The sequence below is a fragment of the Ochotona curzoniae genome, unplaced genomic scaffold (genome assembly GCF_017591425.1).
Source record: "Ochotona curzoniae isolate NIBS_2020 unplaced genomic scaffold, NIBS_Ocur_1.0 contig_1274, whole genome shotgun sequence".
In the NCBI taxonomy this organism is placed as follows: domain Eukaryota; kingdom Metazoa; phylum Chordata; class Mammalia; order Lagomorpha; family Ochotonidae; genus Ochotona; species Ochotona curzoniae.
In genome coordinates, this window is record NW_024465023.1 from 20,176,832 (window position 1) to 20,196,049 (window position 19,218).

A 19,218-nucleotide genomic window follows, 5' to 3' on the forward strand; every position below is an offset into this window, starting at 1 on the left:
CATATCATTATAAAGATAAAGCATGGATAACTGAACAGTCTACAAGTATAATTCATTTAACAGACAGTTACTTCAAGTATACTAAGTACAATGCACTGGGATTTGCAGTAAGAGAGTTTTAAATAAATTAAATGTCATGTTATGCTAGAGTCCCCAAAAGCAGACCTTGAAATATTGATTGAGAGTTGCCATAGGGGAGCAGGAAAGGGAGACAGGGAAAGGAATGAAGCCAATAATTGCGCCTGTTATTGAGCAGGTTATTGACTATGTGCATCTGAGTTTTAACCCTGATGAAAGAACTCAGAGAGATAATGCAAAACATGTCTCATGGTTTGCATTTCCAAAGGTAAGGGCAAGAAATTAGGGTAATTATCTTCCAATTAATATCCATCACTAGTCTCACACTATTCCTGGTGCATTGACTTCGCAGCACTTCTGACTAATTCACTGGGCAAAAGAAAGCCCCTGGCCTTATACTACAGTACTAGAATGTTAGTATTAGAATGCTAAGTATTACTGGCATGTACATAATGCACTTATAACCTCTTCCACAGATTCTATGCTTGTCTTTGAGGTACCCATTGTCTAGAGTGGAAGATAGATATATAAAATGTCAATTATAGTAATGCATAGTAAAAGATTAGCAGACTTATAGAAATATAGAAGAGAAAATGACTACACATAGGAGATCAGGGGAAGCCTTTATATGCAGAATGATATTTGAGTGTATAGTTAGGTATTTGGGTATATAATAGGGAAAGGAATAAGAAAAGTCATAAGATATCCATGCAGAGGACCTCTATATATCAATTCCTTAAATAATTGGTTCCTAAAAATCTTTATTTTGTAGAAGTAATGATATGGTAGGAGAAATATATTCCTATCCACAAAGTTCACAGACTTATCTAAAGGCTATGAAAATTTTGGTAAACTTTGATTCTCTAGTATTTGGAAGTTTTCATATAGGAACAATTGCAAGGGTATAGAAACATCAAGTTCACTTATCCAGATAAACTTGAAAAAGCTGTTGTAAGCAGGAGCAAAATCCTCTTCTAAACATTCCTGTTTGAAATATATTCTCATTTGCAATTTTTCTGATTCTTGCACAATTTCTCTGAGACCTGTGTCTGTATCTACAGAATTGGTCTCCTTTTACCCATTAGAACATTTTATGTTATAGTAATGGAAAATTCAATTCAAAGGAGCTTAAACTAGCTCAAAGGGGAGTGCATTGATCATTGTCATAAAAAACAGTGGAGGCTTTATCCAGGGATTAAATGGTACAATCAGATTTTAGATTTCCTTTTCCATTTCATGACTTTATTCCCCAAAATTTGTTCCTTGTAATTCACCTTCATTATCCCCAAATTGATATCTAGATATTATAGTGCTTACTTACTCAGTTTAAGTAGAGAGGAATGGGTTACCTTCTTTAATACTGCAACAAACAAACAAAAAGCTCAAATTATTTCCTTTACTCTGATTGGCACTGCTTAAAACAAAAGTCCATGCTTGAATCTACAATAGCCAAGGTGATAAGTTAAAACCAATCAAGTACATCTGTCAAAGTAAAAAAAAAAAAAAAGAGTCTCAAATGGAATCATACAAATGGGAAGATAATGGAATGGCTGGATGAAGAAGTTAGTGAATGTTCAGTTTGCCTACCTTCTCCGGTCCTCTGTTGCACCTGGCATGATCCTTACCTTTTTTTGATCATGAAGATGGAAACAGTAACATTTCTAAACAGTAATCCTTTCTCTTAAAATAAGTAGAAAATCACATAAGCTAATATTCTCACTATCAGGTGTACATCTAAAGGAATTGGGATAAGTATGTAGGAGAGAAATCTGCACTCTATGTTGTAGCAGTATGCACATAAAGCCAAAAAATGGTCATCTTTGTGTTCATCAGTTGGTGAATGGATAAGAATGTAATGTATATGAATAGTGGGATACCTATTTGCCCATGAAAAGTGAAATATTGTCATTTCAGACTCATGGGTGCTACTGAAGGAAAATATGTTAAATGAAATAAGCCAGGCATAGAAAGACATCTATTATAATTGCACTTATATACGTAATCTAAAAAGTAGATGGCCTAAAAGTAGACAGTAGACATCCTCAGATGATGGAGATGGAAGGTATTAGGAAGGTTATAAAGGGATTAGTAAAATAAATAAAATTTACAGATGGATGTAAGAAATTTTAATGGTCTGTTGAATAGTAGGATGATGAAAATCAATGAATTGTAGGTTTAAAAATATTTAGAAAAAAATTTTCACTATAAAGAATCCATAAGCATTTGAAAGAATGGATTACTATGATATATCAACTGTCCTGATTTGATTGCTGCACAAAGTACATGTGTATTGAAATTTCACAATGTAGCCCATACATTTGCACTTTTACTATATGAATTAACATGGAATTATCTTTTTGATCAACTGAATTGATATATGTAAATAACAAGGCAGTGCTTTCAGAGTAGATATTCAAATAAATGTTACTTGTAATGATTTTTATCTCTGGTAAAATCTGGTAGCATTTAGAGTGTTAACCATTGTACTTTTGAAAAGTTTTCCATATTTTATGAAGGTATACATTTTTCTTCTTCCTAGAATTATATGATGACCTTTTGAAAATACAGAACACATCTACCCTGTTGAAATGAACTGTAGAGTATACAAGATATATATTGACATAAATCCAAACAGCTTGCTATGCTTATAAAAAATCACTGGACATTCTATAAAAAATTCTAGCATAATAACATGTCTCTAATTAAGGCTAATTAATGGGAAGGAAACTTGGAATTAGAATAATTGTAAAGAAAACCAATTTTATTTTTTCAAATGCGTATAATGTGTAAAAGTAGGCTAAGAAAAAATGTTGCCAATAGGTATACAAAAGTATCTTACTATGTTAAGTTAGAAAAATATTCTTAATTTGAACATCAGTTGTTTCTATGACTAGTGGGGAAATATTTTAGGAAACTTGAATGAATTTTTATTTTATTTTACGTAGCTCTCTTAGATTTTACAGTATTAACTTCATAAAACAAAAGTGAGTTTGAAGACCAATAAAGAACTGCGTAGCCTCACCTGTGATCCTTGATGCACTAAGCAGTGAACCAACAAAACCACATAAAAAGCATGATTAAAGGTGCACTAAGATTAGAGACTCTGATACTTAAACAGAAGTTTATGTTGAGTGATTTTTTTTTCCTGTGGTCATGAAAAAAAATACTCAAAAAAAAAAAGATAAGGAAAAGTGTTGTGTATAAAGATTGCCATTGGCTCAGTTTTAGTTATTTGGGAATTGGCATTTTTATGTCATGTCACAGTCAGTGATTGTAGAGGATCTGTGCTGTCCTGCTACTCCATTGGCTTTCCTCAAGTGCTTCTGTAACTCGAATCTATGTGGAGGCATCAGGGTAAATAAGAAAGATCTTTGCTTGAATCATGAAACAAATGGGATAGCTTTACAGTTCTTCTATGGCCATTCTTGGTTTCACAGGTGGGCTCACCTGTGCCATTGTAGTGTCCCATGCTCTTGACTTTATGCTTGGTGCTTGCTTTCAGTATGTGTGTGTGTGTGTGTGTGTTGTAGCAAATTAAACAGGGATGATTTTTTCACCATGCAGTTACTGCAAGTTTTGTAGCATTTTGTGAAGGGGTTTCTCACTATAATTCCCTCTTTCCAGTTACTTCTCTTGGATCAAAACTATATCAGAAAAAAAGAAACTGTTTTCTGCCAAGGGCTATTGGATATTTATAACATCACTTATCCATACAACATTATCAGCTTAAAAATGAACCTGCTACAGACTTACTGAATTTCAACTGCTTTTTGTGGTTGCCTTGACAAGACCAGATCAATTGATTTCATAGGCCTTGTGCAGCCTGTAAGCGACATATTCCCCGTAGCTGTAGCTGTACTCTGCAAGCACTTTGTATTATCTGTGGTGGTTTTTTATATCCTGCATTGTGTGTGTGTGTGTGTGTGTGTGTGTGTGTGTGTGTGTGTGTGTGTATAATTTGTTTCATTGGAGCTACATTTCTCAGCTTATCCAGGTCACATCACAAAAGAACACATTTGTCAAGACAAGGTAGTCCAGAAGACAGTTGAGAGATATTGAAGATTTTAAATGTGGAGTGTGCTGATCAGATATATCTTAGTTACTGATCTATAGTGAGAAAATTCACATTTAAAACAGATGTGGAACCAGAGGACTACACAGAGTCTGTTGTAACCATGAAGGCAAATAGTGAGAGCATTTTACAGTGGCAATACAAAAACAAAGCCTTATAACTAACTACATATGCTGCAGAGTGAGACTTTGGGACAGTTTTTATAAAGTCTGTCCAGTTGAATGCTGAAGAGATAAAGCAGATGTAGTTGTATTATTTGTTTTCTCCTGTTGTGGGCATTTGGAGAGTGGGCATTTGGTGAGAGTTGATTCTATTTCCCTGTCCCACTTCCTCCCCATTTGCCTCTCTCTTTCTGCCTTTCAAATAAACACTTTTAACTTTTAGAAGAACTAATGTCTTCCTGCTTATTTTCACATTTCAAAATGAAGCCTTTCAAAACAGAAACAGAATCTGCAGGGCATCTCCATCTTAGACTCAACAGTGATCCCAAAAATAGTCTTAATATAAGCCAGGGCTGCAGCTTGTGCTCAGCGTGAGATTTTTAGATATTTTTAAAAGAACTTCTCTGAGCATTTATCCACCCTTGAATTCACTCAGAAGGCCCTAGGAAAAGGTTTAGAGAGGAAATGACTTATTGAGGAGGTAAGGGAAAACTCAGTAAGAGAGAGGCATAGTGAGGCAGTAAAATCAAAGCATCTACTGCAGCTTTATCCCACTTGGGAAACTCTGGAACCTTGTAGAACACATGCATCAAGGCTAAGCATGGATACACAGCTGATTAAGCCACTTCGAGGGATGTCCACATAATGCTTGGTGATAAAGTGCTGACTGCTCTCTTTCCAAACCAGCTTCCTGCTAATGCATCCTAGGAGGCAACTGGTGATAGCTAAAGTATTCAGGCCCCTTCAGCCACTCTATGCAGATAGTATTCCAGGCTCCTGGCTTGTGCCTGACTGCCCTGACTTTTGCAGGCATGTAAGGAGTGAACCAGCAGATGCAAGATCTCTAACTCTATCACTTGCTTTGCAAGTTGATGAAAGAACAAAAACAGTTATCAAAAACATGCAGCTGAACTAGCTCTCCAAGCATTAAAAAAATCTAGGTTATTCATATTCCAGTTCTAATCACCACTGGCTGGTTACAGGATGCTCCTAGGAGTGGAAGAGAACCATCAAGCCCCTGATATATCTAGTTTTCCACATAGGTGGCAAGCAAACTCTTGTGGCAACACAAAGTCTTTAGGCAAGGAAATACCCATACTGTTAATGGATATCTGGTTGATGAGCAGTGAAAGGGTGAAAGGTAAGGGTAAAAGGATTGGGTATTCTACTTACTATATTACATTCATTTTTTTTGTCCAGTGTCTAAACAGGGCTGGGCCAGGCTGAAGCTGGGAGGAAACAGCTCTACCATAACCTCCCATTTGGGTAGCAGAAACATAAGTACTTGAGCCATCATCTGTTGCATTCTAGGGTGGACATTATCCTGAATCTGGATAGACTGGATACAAAGTAGGGACTCTCAATGAACATTCTACTAGGTGATGCTTCCTCCTCAAATGGCATTTTATTTTTTGCATCATTTTATTATTATTATTTTATGATGTAGTTTCATAGGCCCTAGGATTTCCCTTACCCCTTCCCCTAATTCCCCTACCCAATTGAGTTCTCTCATGGTATTACAACAGCATAGTTCCTCATAAATAGTCATAAGTCCATCATTGTGGGCATCGCATTGTCATGACACAGCTAACAGTTTCACTGGGAGTCCATCCTCGATCTGGAAGTAGCGATGCACATTGCACCATATCCTCACATCTGGACATGGCAGTCTCCACTACACAGTCATTATAAATCTCCCCAAGTGAAAAACCACAAAACAAAATCAACAACAGGAAGAAAAACAGGAATTTACAATGCTGTGAAGTTAAAAAACATGACACTTGGATATGATAGTCTCCAATACACAGTTATTATACATCCCCTTAAATGAAAAACCACTGAAGAAAATCAACAACAGGGAGAAAAAATAAAAACTTACAATATCATGAAGTTAAATAACATGCTACTGAATGACTAATGTGTCACTGAAGAAATGAAAAAAGAAATGAAAAACCTTCTTGAAGAAAATGATGCTACTATATATGGATCTATGAATCATGGAAGAATGACATTTCAATAGCTGTGCCAAATGCCTGTAACATCTTTTAACAAATGATTCCTATTTGGTTCTAGTGATTAAGTGTAGAATTAAAATGTCGCATACATATTCTGAATATATTATGTTACATATTCTGATGTTCTAGATCATGTTTAGGAAAGTAGCTTAACAGAAATTTGTTTGCCATCTGAAAAAATTAAGGAACCTATAGTTCATCATCCCAAACATAACACCTATAAACACAATAAACCGTAATTTTTTAGCATGTGATATGAATGTGAGGCAATGCATGCATTTCAAATATCTTCCTCAAACTAACCTATATTGTATATTTGTTTTTCCTTTTATCACAGTTGAAAGAATTCAGAATCAGTGGGACGAAGTACAGGAACACCTTCAAAACCGGAGGCAGCAGTTGAGTGAGATGTTGAAGGATTCAATGCAATGGTTAGAAGCCAAAGAAGAAGCCGAGCAGGTCTTAGGACAAGCCAGGGCCAAGCTTGAGTCGTGGAAGGAGGGTCCATACACAGTGGATGCGGTCCAAAGGAAAATCACAGAAACCAAGGTTAGTATCATATATCTCTATCATTATTTTCTATGATACAGTTTTGTAGGTGGAGGGATTCTTTTCTTCCCTTTCCTTACCTCCCTCCCACTTTTTCCTTCCTGCCATTTTCCTCTGTATCATCATAGAACTGTAGTCCTTTAGTAACACAAATTTAACATTTTGTTATTTCAGTATGTCATGGCATTGTAAGCACAGACAAAGGTAGAAAAATTGGTATCATACTTTCAAGAAATTCTAACAGTTTTCATTGGGGGTCTTTTGTTTGGGGTGGACAACTACCGCAACATAACTCACTTCCAAGTATGCTAATCTCCATTATACAGTTCATCTATGAAAACATGTATTGGATTGTTTAACTATGTATTTATTTGTTTTGTATTATGCATGAAGGTTGCCTTATAGCAAAGAGAACAAATGATATTTGTTGTTTTGGGACTGACCTATATCACTGAGTCATATACCTCTGTTCAAAATATACTGGTTATACTGAAATAGGCAATTATACTACATTAAAATAGTTTAATAAATTAAAACTCAATGATTTTAATTTAAGTGTACTTAAAAGAATTATATTGAGCCTGACATGAACAACAAGCTTTTATATCTGAGATTAGAATAAATGATTGCTAACATTAAATTAATTTTAATAATATGCATATACTAAATAAATTTTTAGATTGCACTCTCTTTTAAGATCAACTTGTTGTAAATACTTACATTATAATTTACAATCAGTCAATCAGCATAATTTTTCTAAGAAATATAGCAGATCTTCTCTTGCTTGCCTTGTCTGAAGACATTGCATGAAAAAAAGAAGGCCTGGGTAGAAGAATTAGTCAGGGCTAAGTTATATTATCATTTTCTCTTCCGATTCTCTTTTCTCTAGCCAAACTAATTCTGCCCTTCTCTTTTGGTTTCTCTTTGCCCTAAAACTTCAAAAATTACCTGTCTAATGAATAGTCTAGAACACCTCAGAATAAAAGAAAAATAGGAAGGAAATAAAATGTGCTCAGCGACTATGCTTATTAAGCAGAATGTGTGGTGTATCAAATGCATTGAAATCCATTCCAATTGGATTTTTGTGATTTAATTTTGAAAACCATACATTCTTAGCTAGGGGAATGCATTTAGAGATTATATACATAGAAGTAAAAGGGTGAAAATTTGAGGAGATTGAGGACTTAATCAAATATTTTTCACAGATTTTTTAAACCTGGTAGAAAGGCATTTCGCCAAACAAATATCTGAATAGCAACTTAATTATGCCATCTGAGCTGGCCTCGGTTTCTAAATGAGTCATGATGGACTTCCACTAAGTACAATAAGAAGTGAACTCTGATGGACAGGCATTTGATGCGGTAGTTAAGATGCCTCTTGGAACCTCTACAAGTCATATTGAACTGATTGACTGCCAGTCCCAACTCCACTCCCAAATCCAGCTTCCCTACTAATGTGCACCTTGGGAGGCATCAGAGGATGGCTCAAGTAAATGAGTGCCTGTCACCCATATGTGAGACTGGGAGTGAGTTCCTGGCACCCAGCTTTAGCCTGGCTCAGTCTTTCTCTTATAAGTAAAAAAGCTCTTAAAAGAAATAAATTCTTAAATATTAATCATTTAGTATGATCAAGATTGATACCTTGACTATGTCTTAGAATGGTGGAGCTTGACAAGACCTTTTCAGGAATGTTTTCTCTACTGATCACTTGGGAATACATGCTTTTCCAATTTTGTGATATTGTCTCAAACCTGTGACTGCCCAAGGCTACTGCAAAAGAACAGAAGATATGGTCTGTCAAGGCACATGGTGCTATGACCAGACCTCAGAATTAGGTATATCACTTCCAAGGCATATCCTTGTTCCCAACTTAATTTGAGGAAGAATAAATTGAATTAGTGATCAGTTAGTCAATCTCTGTGATAGCTACACTTGGTCAAAGAACCAGAATGGCTTTGAGGACAAGCCTTATATTTATAATACATGAATTCTAGAGACCATACAGGATTTTACAGTCTTATCATTAGGTCTGTTGGGGGCAAATTCAGCATGGATAAAAACTTCATTCTCAGGATACTTAACATTTGTAATGTTTCAAATGGATGAGCATTGATGAAAGTAGAAGTTTCTAATGCTCAATTGGAGCTCTAAGTAAAACATCAAATTCATGTGGCTATTCTTAAAATCTATTATCTATAGAGTACTCAGTATGCTACACTGCTTCTGTTTCTTCTTCATAAATTTAGAATAATATCAGACTCACTTGACATGAATCGAAGTGCTTAACTGATGAGAAAAAATAGCATTTACATAAAGTGTGGGCTAGACCTTGAGTTACATGAGGAGAAGGAGTGATGAGAGGAATGTAGTAATAGATTTCATTAGGGCAGGAGGACACTGGAAGTTGGAAAATGAAAAATAACCTTAAGCTAATTCTAAAGTGATAGCGAGGATGATTACTGTGTAATAACTCTTGTAGGAACAAGAGGCTTCAAATAAAAGACAGAAAAATCTACAAAAAGGAATATCAAAGGAGGAAACAAAATGATTAGATTTGCAAAATACATGCGATGTCTTAAATACTTCAAACTAAATCATAATTGCTTATTCTCAAACTGTTGAGATAAAAATTGCTTTTGAATGGTCAAATTATTTTATCATAAAATGCACTATGTATAGACTCATATGTTTTTGTTTGTGTTCTGTATTTATTAATTTAGTAATATATATCATTGCACATTCAATGTGAATTCATAATACAGATTAAGATAACCAATGCTGTGATTGTCTCATCCATTTTCTGAATAATGCCTTCTAAAGTGAAAACTAATTGTGATGCTGGTAACAGCTAATATTTAAGGAATGCTTGCTCTATGTAAAAATGTGTGGTATTCACTCTGCATATGTTGGTTTACTTCCTCCTTACAAAAATCCTCTGAGGAAGTATTCTGTGCTCTCCCTGCCACCATACATTGCTTTTGAATTGCAGGTAAGAAAACTAGAAAGCTAGAGAGATTCAAAAACTCTGAAAATTGAAAGTAGTTCAATTGTGATGTGAACACGTAATAATTACTCGTGTACATGACCACATAAATTTCCTCTTCTATCCATTATCTATGTGTGTATAGCAAATAAAGAAAACAACATGTGGCTTTGAAAGAGAGGCAATGATAATTAATTGAGAAGTTAACGTTAATTATGTTACTAGTAAAATAAGTAGAAAATGAAATTGTATATTGGGGAAAAAGATATTATGTTCTACAAAAAAAGAATTGCAAAATGCATTCCATTTGTAATGAAACTATAATATCTAATTCCTCTAAAAGGAATCAAATAAAATAGTGCCATTACTTTGCTAACGAAAAGGCTAGACTATCACCTACCATTTTCTTTTTGAAAGGAGGTGTGAAAATGGAGGTAGATCTTGGAAAATATGACCAGTAACTGATTGTTCCGTAGCTTAGCAAGAGAATCCACAAGCCTTACAAGGCAGTCACTAGTCTGTGACTATAGAGTTGGAAATGGGATTAGAGCAGGCTGACCTGTCACTAGTGAACCACTGTGAAATACTGTCAGAGGAAACTACCAGCATTGTTGGACTTCCTTAAAATTGGAACCTGGCACTGACCTCAACATGAAGACACCAACAACTCTGATATACTAATAATTCACAATTGTAATCTTTATAACACCCTTCAGTTCTTATTTACAAGTATTTTAGTTGTCGTAATAATGTAGACAAAGCTTTTGATTCTAAATTTTCATCCTGTTATTGCAGAAATATTTATCAATGTTTATGCATAACTTAATGAGTTTCAATGTTTGTAACATTTTACTAAGACGCATCTTGCAGCATTTCCTTACTAGTTTGCCATTTAGAAAACCTTCTCCTCTGGGGGAAAAATTGTGGAAAGAACATGGGATAGTAATAACTCATTGACCGTATGTAAAGCAAATATCAGATGCTTTCTAGGAAAAGCCCTTCTTGAAAATTGGTTAGAGGAGAGGAAATAGCAATAAGGGAATTCTGATTAGATAAATGAACAGAGTGCAGATGGATTTTTGTGTTAATTACTAATGGGCAAATCATTAAGAGCTATCCATAAGATATTTGAATTTCTTTCTTTGCTATATAATCCTTAATTTTTCTGAAACAAAGACATGAAATTAGACAATGGTTGATTTTGTTAACTGCTTGATTGCATTTGATATTCTCCATGGACTTGGTACAACAGTAATGTTCTTTTGAGATAAAAAAGACAGATGTTAGGGAGAATCATGTAAGATTTCTATCCTAATCAAAATCCTTGCCAGTAGGCTATGACTGAATCCTATGAGAGAGAATGCTGTTTAGAACTTTCATAAGAGGCAGTAAGAGTGTGCCATTGGCACCTAAAACTGCCAAGCAATGATCATCATGAGATTTATTTCATTTGGCAGAGTCTTGGCTCAATTCACAACCTGTTCCCTAGACTATTAAGATTGGTACATGCTTGGCAATGAATTGTTTGGAAAAAATTATTTTTTGATCATTTTAAACTTTATTTTCCTGTGTCAAGAGATATTTGCCCATGCTCAGAGTTTTCATTTATTTTTTCCCCTTTCAGCCTTTGAAAGAGAAATTCCTTTGTTGTGTGTGCTTTGTGATTGCTTTTGTGTCAAATTCAGCATAAAAGCTTTTCAAACGTGACAGCATTAGTTGCTTTGTGCTTGGCTGAGCTAAGAGTACATGAATTCAATAGAGAAGTGAAATCTTGCTTAAGCCTAGCTGATTTGGCTATAAAATACTTAAAACTATCTGAAGCAAGAAATCCAATAATTTTCAAATTATTAAATAAACATTTCCAAGGTCCAAAAACCTCTGTTTTGAGGACATTTGTCAGGGAAGTTGAAACATAGATACATTGTACTCATGTAATTGTAAAACCTGTGTATGTCATATAAAGGAGTATTTCAAATGTTTTGGGGAAAAATTAATTAAAAGATATGGTTATTTTGGTGCGGCTTTTCTTCACACATAATCCACACTCTTCATGAAATTGCTAACATTCTTTTATGTACATGAATTTCATTTTTGGCATCTTGAAAGTGACTGAGTATGTCAAATTATTTTGTTAGCAAAGAAAGTGATGAAGAATTTTGTCCAAATATGAAGCTAAAGCCTTTATTTTAAATTATTTGTGGAGGGACAAATGGTATCAGATAATAAACATATTCTATAGAGTACTATAAAATAACACAGTAATATAAAGTAATATAAAATGTTTTGTAAGTACAAAATGTATATTTCATTTATTTTAAAATGTATAATCATAAAATATCAAATCAGCTAATTGATCTACACTAGTAGTTTGAGGTTTAAATTTCTTGTACAGCAATATATACATCATCAGAGATCTTGCCAGGACTTGCCATTTTCCCATATAATTGCTTTATTCCCTGTTGTTTTCCCAGAAAGTTTTTGCATGATTAATGAGAAAGAATTCATAACATGATAGTGTTTTTCCTTCTAACATATATATGAAACTATTAAACTTCTCAAAAACATGAATGCTGCTTACATCGCTGACAGAACACAGGTAGCAATGGGCTGGTGTTCCCAGATATTGCTATGTAAAACCAATATTTAATGCCGAGCCAATTATGCTCTGATGGTACCACTTTTTACCTAGTCTTTTTCCATATTGTAATGTGGTGACTCCATAAATCTATTTCTCCATAAAAGCAATAAAATTGCTGGCAGAAATTTACGTGTTAGCTTTTCAGATCTCTGGAAATTAACCAAAGGGTGGGAACAATCTCTGAGCTTTTGAATGGCAATAACAACAGCAAAGTTTGAAACTTTTCAACTTGGTCCATTCCTACCACATTTTCTCCACTCTGGAGAAGAATTGGATGTAAGGAGCCTTTCTGGCTGGAGTAGCTGAAAAAGTTAGCCTGGCGACCACCAGAGAAAACAGTTCAGAACTAGGGTTTCTCAAAAAAGCCCCATTGCGTTCCCAGAGCACTGTCACTATATGAGTTGTCCTGTAGCTCACTAAGGGGTGAAATTTAGACACAAGATGTTATCACTTGACTTGACTTAGATCTAACTCTCCAGGAAATGCAGCACTTTGAGGGTTTGAATCAACAAGAGGTAAATTTTTCAAATAGCAGCTTATTAAGTTTGTAATACTACTTGAGGTATTCACAGGTCAGAAAAAAAATCTTAAAAACATCATTTTGGGAGACCTACATGTGTATGTCTTAATAAATTGATAATAACAACAAACAGAAGGGATTATATGTAAGAACCAAATGAAGGCTGGCTTATTTTATTTAGCATTAAATTAACGTCATATGTCTTCTTTGTGGAAGTTAGTATAGCATATATTGCATGTGTATGCGCAAATGCCCAAAAGCTCATGGAATGATTGTTGACAGCATTATTAACAATATAAATGAAAACCACAATGAGATGCCACTTAATATTCACTAAACTGACTTTAAGGGCAGACAATAATAAGTGTTGACATGAATGTATTTAGACGCTTCATGCATTATTGGTATGAATATAAAATGGAGAAACCACTTTGAAAAAAAGAGTTCTTGGACATACTAGTTACCATGAGATAACCATCACTCAGACATAGACAAAATAACTATTAATCTGGTGTAGACACAAAAATAAGTGAAAATATATACACAAGGTTTTTCTTTAAATGTATGAAACACCATTATTCACAATAGCCAAAATGTCTTGGCATTCTAAACGTCTTCCAGCCCTTAAATGGATAACAAATTTGTTCCATCCAATAATGGAATATTACTCAGTAATGAAAGGGAATGAAGTTTTAATAGGTGTAATGACACTGAGGCTCCTTAAAGGCAGTTTGCTAATAGTCTGAAACCACTTAAAAATTTTTTTGTATGGGTTCCTTTATGGTCCATAAAGCTTGAGGAGCTGAACAATACACAGTGGAAACTGCTAATGATAGGAGTTTATTGAAGGACTTGTTACAAAATTAGATTATAGTGATGTTTACTCAACTTTGTGGCTCTACTTAAAAGCACAAATGTTTGTTATTTAAGTGTGTACTTAAATTATGTCTTAGTAAAGCTGATTTGAAAAGCATACCTGCATATTAAGACTGTACATTTCTTACAAACACAACTTTACACACATAGTTTTCATTTATCTTTTCTAACAAACTCCTCATTAACCAAAAATAGTGATATATAGAGATGTAGCTGTGGACATGAACTGCTTCCTAGACAACAACTTCTATCACAGAATGAAATTTCCTTTCATTTTTGAGATAGCCTGGTTTTCTCCCACGGAGTCTATTCTGATATGCTACCTATAGCTCAGAAAACCAGAGATACTGATGCTCTGAACATTTCCTGTATTTTTGTATGACTTCCTATTTATTAGCACAACAATGTATCATTGTACTACTTTATACTCTCACTGGCCTTGGTTCCAGATTATCTAGAGGTAAGAGAACTGTGCTAGTCCATTTGAGACTGTGTCCTTTCTAAGCAGTTGTTTCAGTCGGGAAAGACTGGACCACAAAATCTAAAGGCTTCACTCAAAGTTAATATTTTACTTCTGTTAATCGAAATGTTGCTTTTTCTTGCTTCACGCTTCCATGATCACAGAGTTGTGGACATGGTGAATAATGCCACTGGTTTTTAAACCTTATGCTTAGAATTGACAAATAGACAAAATCAGTCAAATAACCATCCACGAGTTAAAGGGGGACCACATATAATCCTTGAATGTGACAAGGTACAGGTTTGTTGTGAACAATCCATGTAGTCTACCTCTGTAGACTTGAGGGATTTGAAAAGTTGAAAAGATGCCACTTCCTGGGGATTTGTCCTTTGGCATTTTCTTTGGAGTTATTCCTACTCAACTATTTCCATGCCCTCTCCACCAGTCTTTTCTTAGATACCCAAGTTAGCTGTGTGATTTATTAATTGCAACATTCCATAAGCCTTTAAATAAAGTCAGCAAATTAAAGAGAGCCCCGATAAAGAGAATGCTTTCCAAAATGTCATAATGAAATTAAAGTAATGAAGCACTTGGAGAATGCTCCTCCTTTTTTTTTTTTGTACAAAACTTATTCCAAGGAAGCTGAAAGAGAAATGGGGCCTGAAAGTAAAGAGAGGGAAAAATAAATTGTATGCCATTAGTTTAATTATAAAAATTCATTACATGAAGCCATGTAAGACAGAAAATAATGAAACTCTAATGGGTTGGCCGATAACACATTTACCAGCCTGCTCTCAGCTTGTAGTCATTGTTGAAAGGACAAAAAAGTAACAACTTTGGTATGTAACCCTCAAAGCTATTGAAAAGATTAATCATTTCCAGTAAGCTGGAAAATGAGGGCCATTTTCTTAAATTGTATCCCCTGTATAGAGTGTTACCTTCTGAAACAGAGTTGTTTGGTAATGTCAAAGGTTTAATAGATGAGTCTTGAAGTTAATGGTGAGAGGCTTTACTTTTGAAATAGCTTCCTTACAGATATTTTAACATTTCTATTATAAATCCATAAAGAGTTTTTATGGGTCATTCTGATGCACACAAGGAAGAAAGGAATTGTGTTTCTTTTTCCTGATAGGGATTTATAGAACATTAATTCATACTTAGGACTAAATTGTTTAGTGATTTTTTTAATAAACTAAATACATATTCTTTTACTGTCTTTGGAAACAAATTACTTTATTATACAAGATAATTTTCCAATCCTGCTGTAATCATCAAGAAGATTGTTTTATATTCTTCAAAGTTCCATTATAATAAACTCAATACTTTTCCTTGAATTGTTTGTATGGAAACACATATTCTTTAACTAATTGAACTCTAAATTGAGTTTCCGGAAACCTGCCTTTTTTGTTATGCCTCTTTCACTGACAGGCTTTTTTGTTTTGAGCAAGTCACTTAACCTTTCAGAGCTTTGGTGCTCACTGGTGGATGGAAATGTTAGTGTATAAAAGAAAGAGATTACAGCAAGAGAAAGAGGACTGATCTTTGCCTTGCACCTGTTGGTCCTTGACAGGTTTGAAACAGGGGAGTTATGAGGTGATTTTTGCATACAGAAGAGCACTTAAGCATTGTGTGTAGATGGAATAGCTGATTTGAGAATAAAATAGGGTATCCATAAAAAAAGGTTACTGCAGATTCCAAGTAGGAATTGATAGGGACCTAAATCAAGGTATTGGCAATGGAGATGGAGGATTCAGATGTAATGGTAAATGACAGAACAGCACTGGTGATGATATGGTCCTGGCACCTCTCCAGTTGGAAAGATCAGCTTACAATCAGAGGTAGAAGGGGACTGATCTGGGTTTGCTCCTTGGAAAAGAGTGGTAGATGAACGAAAAGCGAGAAAGGAAAATTTTGAACTCTACATGGGTACAAAGGCAACCAGAAGACACAAATCAATGACAGGAAGGGCTTCATGAAACCAGTGGCTGCACAGTACAGCGCGTAAGTGAAAGACTAGGTCTTTCCACAGGTATTGGTGATTGATGAGTGAATCAGTTAACTGTCTTCAAAAAATGCAACAATAAATACCCTAAAATGTCAGGGGCATATAACAAACAGCACCTAGTGCTTTGTTTTTATTTTTACAAATAACAGGGTGGGATGCCACTGCTGTATGTATTGTCTCTGTCCTAGGTTGTACAGGCTAGCCTGGGACCAGTTAATGTAAAGATGCAAAACATGCTGAACTGACACCTCAATCCGCTGCTTGTGTCACTTCAAGGAATATCTGATCAGGTGGTAGGCAAAGCAAGTCCTATGGCCAAAGGTTAAAGGCAGGGAAGTAAACTCTGCTTTTTATAAGAGGAATTTTAAAAGTTTTAAAGTTATGAGGCAGCACAGAGAAATATAAAGAATCAAAGCCAATAATTCAGTTTGCCAGAGTCTTGTGTCGGGATAGCTCTATGCAGTGGTGATGGCAGAAGCCTGATTTTGATGAATTGCAGATTGGCAGGAATATGATCAAGTGAAAGCAGTAAGTGAATATTTGCGTTCTAAATAGTGGAACTGTGAAAGGAAAGATGATAGAGTGCAGATTTTTTTTGGTCATTTAAAGATGAGTGAGACATTTGGGTTTGAAGATTGCAGAGAAGGACCTGCAGAGAGCCAAGAAGTTGGAATTCATGAAGGGAGAGGGAGTCTGTGGGGGAGGATCCCAGAATAGATTGGTGCCCAGATGGTGAAATCAGCTTCCGATAGCAGAAGAGATAGCCCTCTCTGAGACTGGAGAGGCAGATGCAAAATGGGAAGTCAGATATTTCATGAAATTGATGTTTAATGTATTCCATTACCACTGTGGAATTGTAGGTGGGGTCGTGTGCTATGATATTTCTTTTGGCTTGTGTTGTCAGGATTCAGTCTGGAAACCTCACCATTACTGGCACTGCAACAAGAGGGACTGTTGGGTGGGAAATTTAATCATTGACTATTATAGAAAGAACGGGAGGAGATATTTAAATTCACCCTTCTTCTGGTTCTTCTATCTGCCTCCTGCACAGCTTGCTACCCTAACCCTGTTGAGGCCAGCTAGTAAGAGATTCTGGGAAATTCTAACCCTCTCCCAGGAAGTAGTCCATCTGTAGTACTAAGAAGAGCAGGAGATTGACAGACTGAATGTGAAAGCTAATAAGTTCCTTGTTGTTAGTGCACAGACTCAATTATCCACATAGCCCTTAGTTCGTAAAAGTAAACACAATATGCAAGACAGAATGATAGAGCACAAAGATGTAGGATTTTTGTCCATATATATGTTAGTATCTTACTTGATAATTTTCCAAGCAATTTCACTTTAATACCTCATAACAAACCTAAAACACAGGCAAAGTATCCTTATCCTATTTAGCAGACGAAAAATACGATTCACAAAGTCAGTGGCTTCCTTATGATCAAACTGTGAGACAGTGGACAAGCAAGATCTCACAGGATACTGCCTGTTCTTCACTCTGTACTGCATCTCATGAGCTGTAGTGATTAAAAGTGTAAACATCTGGTCTACATGGGACAGATGTTTATTTCACTTGTAGGTGACTACCCAAGGTACATAGTATAAGAGAACTTGATACACAGCCTTAGCATTTTCATTATAAGTCTGTGAAGTCACTCTTTTCTTTTACAAAGAAGTTACATTTATTAAACAATTATGCTCAAGAAATGTCATTAACATTAATGTCCTATTGAACAGCCCACTGAAATACACCAATGCAACAATATTTGCATTTCATATATTAATAGTCATAATTACTAATGGTATGTATAGTCCTATTGGACACATAGAACTTGTTTTTAATGTTTTTCTGTTTCTGAATTAAAGATAAACTTCCAATGAAATTGTTAAATATATCTTGGTAGTGGAATACTGGACTTTATAGCATTTTCTAAACCTACAATATCACGATACACTGATAGAAGAATGATAGACTTTTGACTGTTTTTGAGGGACTAATCTATTGTTCCAATACAAGGGAAAATGGTGGATTTGGGGGAGGACAGAAGGAGAAATCCCTGAGCCTAAGGAACTGTATAATGAAAAATAAAGATTAAAAAAAATGTGTAGGTCAAAGGAAAAATAATCACTTTTATCTTCTAAGTTAAAGGGGGCCTTTTGTAGCTACTTTATGTATTGACAGTAACTATAACATAGCAAGTCATTTGCTTTGCATTTGATAGAGTTTCACACTGTGGTGAATATATGCTGATTCATGGAAAGCGGCAGCAGTAGCAGTAGCATTAATGATGATGATGATGATGATGGGTGTGGTGCTATTTAATGCTTCAAATATGCCAGGTACCTTTGTGGTTTTTTTCCTGATTCTCATAATCACTGCTCTAGGCAGATATTATTAATATTTTCATTTCACAAAGTGAATACTAGACATGGAGAAGATAATCCACTTTCCCATATGCCACTTCATTTCTTTTTATTTTTCCTTTTTATTTCGTTTTATGACACAGTTTCATAGGCTCTGGGGTTCCATGAACGCCTGACCATGCCCTCCCCCCGTGTTGGATTCCTCCACATTGTTGTAGTAGTATAGTTCATATCCAGTCATGATTCTTTTCATTGCGAGCATGTACCATGCATAGAGACCAGCATCTAGTTGTCCAGATAAATTCAGCAGTTTCATTGGGAGACCATCCCTGGTCTGAAAGTAGAGCTGGCAGAATCTCATCCCCTCCAATAAAAAGCCACAGCACAACATCAACAACAATTTACAACATCATGGAGTTAGTTGACATGGTATTGAGTGACCAATATGTTAGAAAGTGCAAGTTCTTAACCACATCCTGTGACTACTTCATTGACATTTCA

General features: G+C 35.2%; 1 protein-coding gene across 4 annotated transcripts in view; it reads left to right on the forward strand.

Annotated features, from left to right (window-relative positions):
* Nucleotides 1–19,218, forward strand: part of DMD (dystrophin) — a 1,921,612-nt gene that overhangs the window by 1,401,549 nt on the left and 500,845 nt on the right. For all 4 annotated transcript variants that reach the window (XM_041000021.1, XM_041000029.1, XM_041000033.1 and 1 more), the window contains one exon: nucleotides 6,664–6,875. In XM_041000021.1, the coding sequence (XP_040855955.1) occupies nucleotides 6,664–6,875 (212 nt within the window). The remainder of the gene's footprint in view (nucleotides 1–6,663; nucleotides 6,876–19,218) is intronic.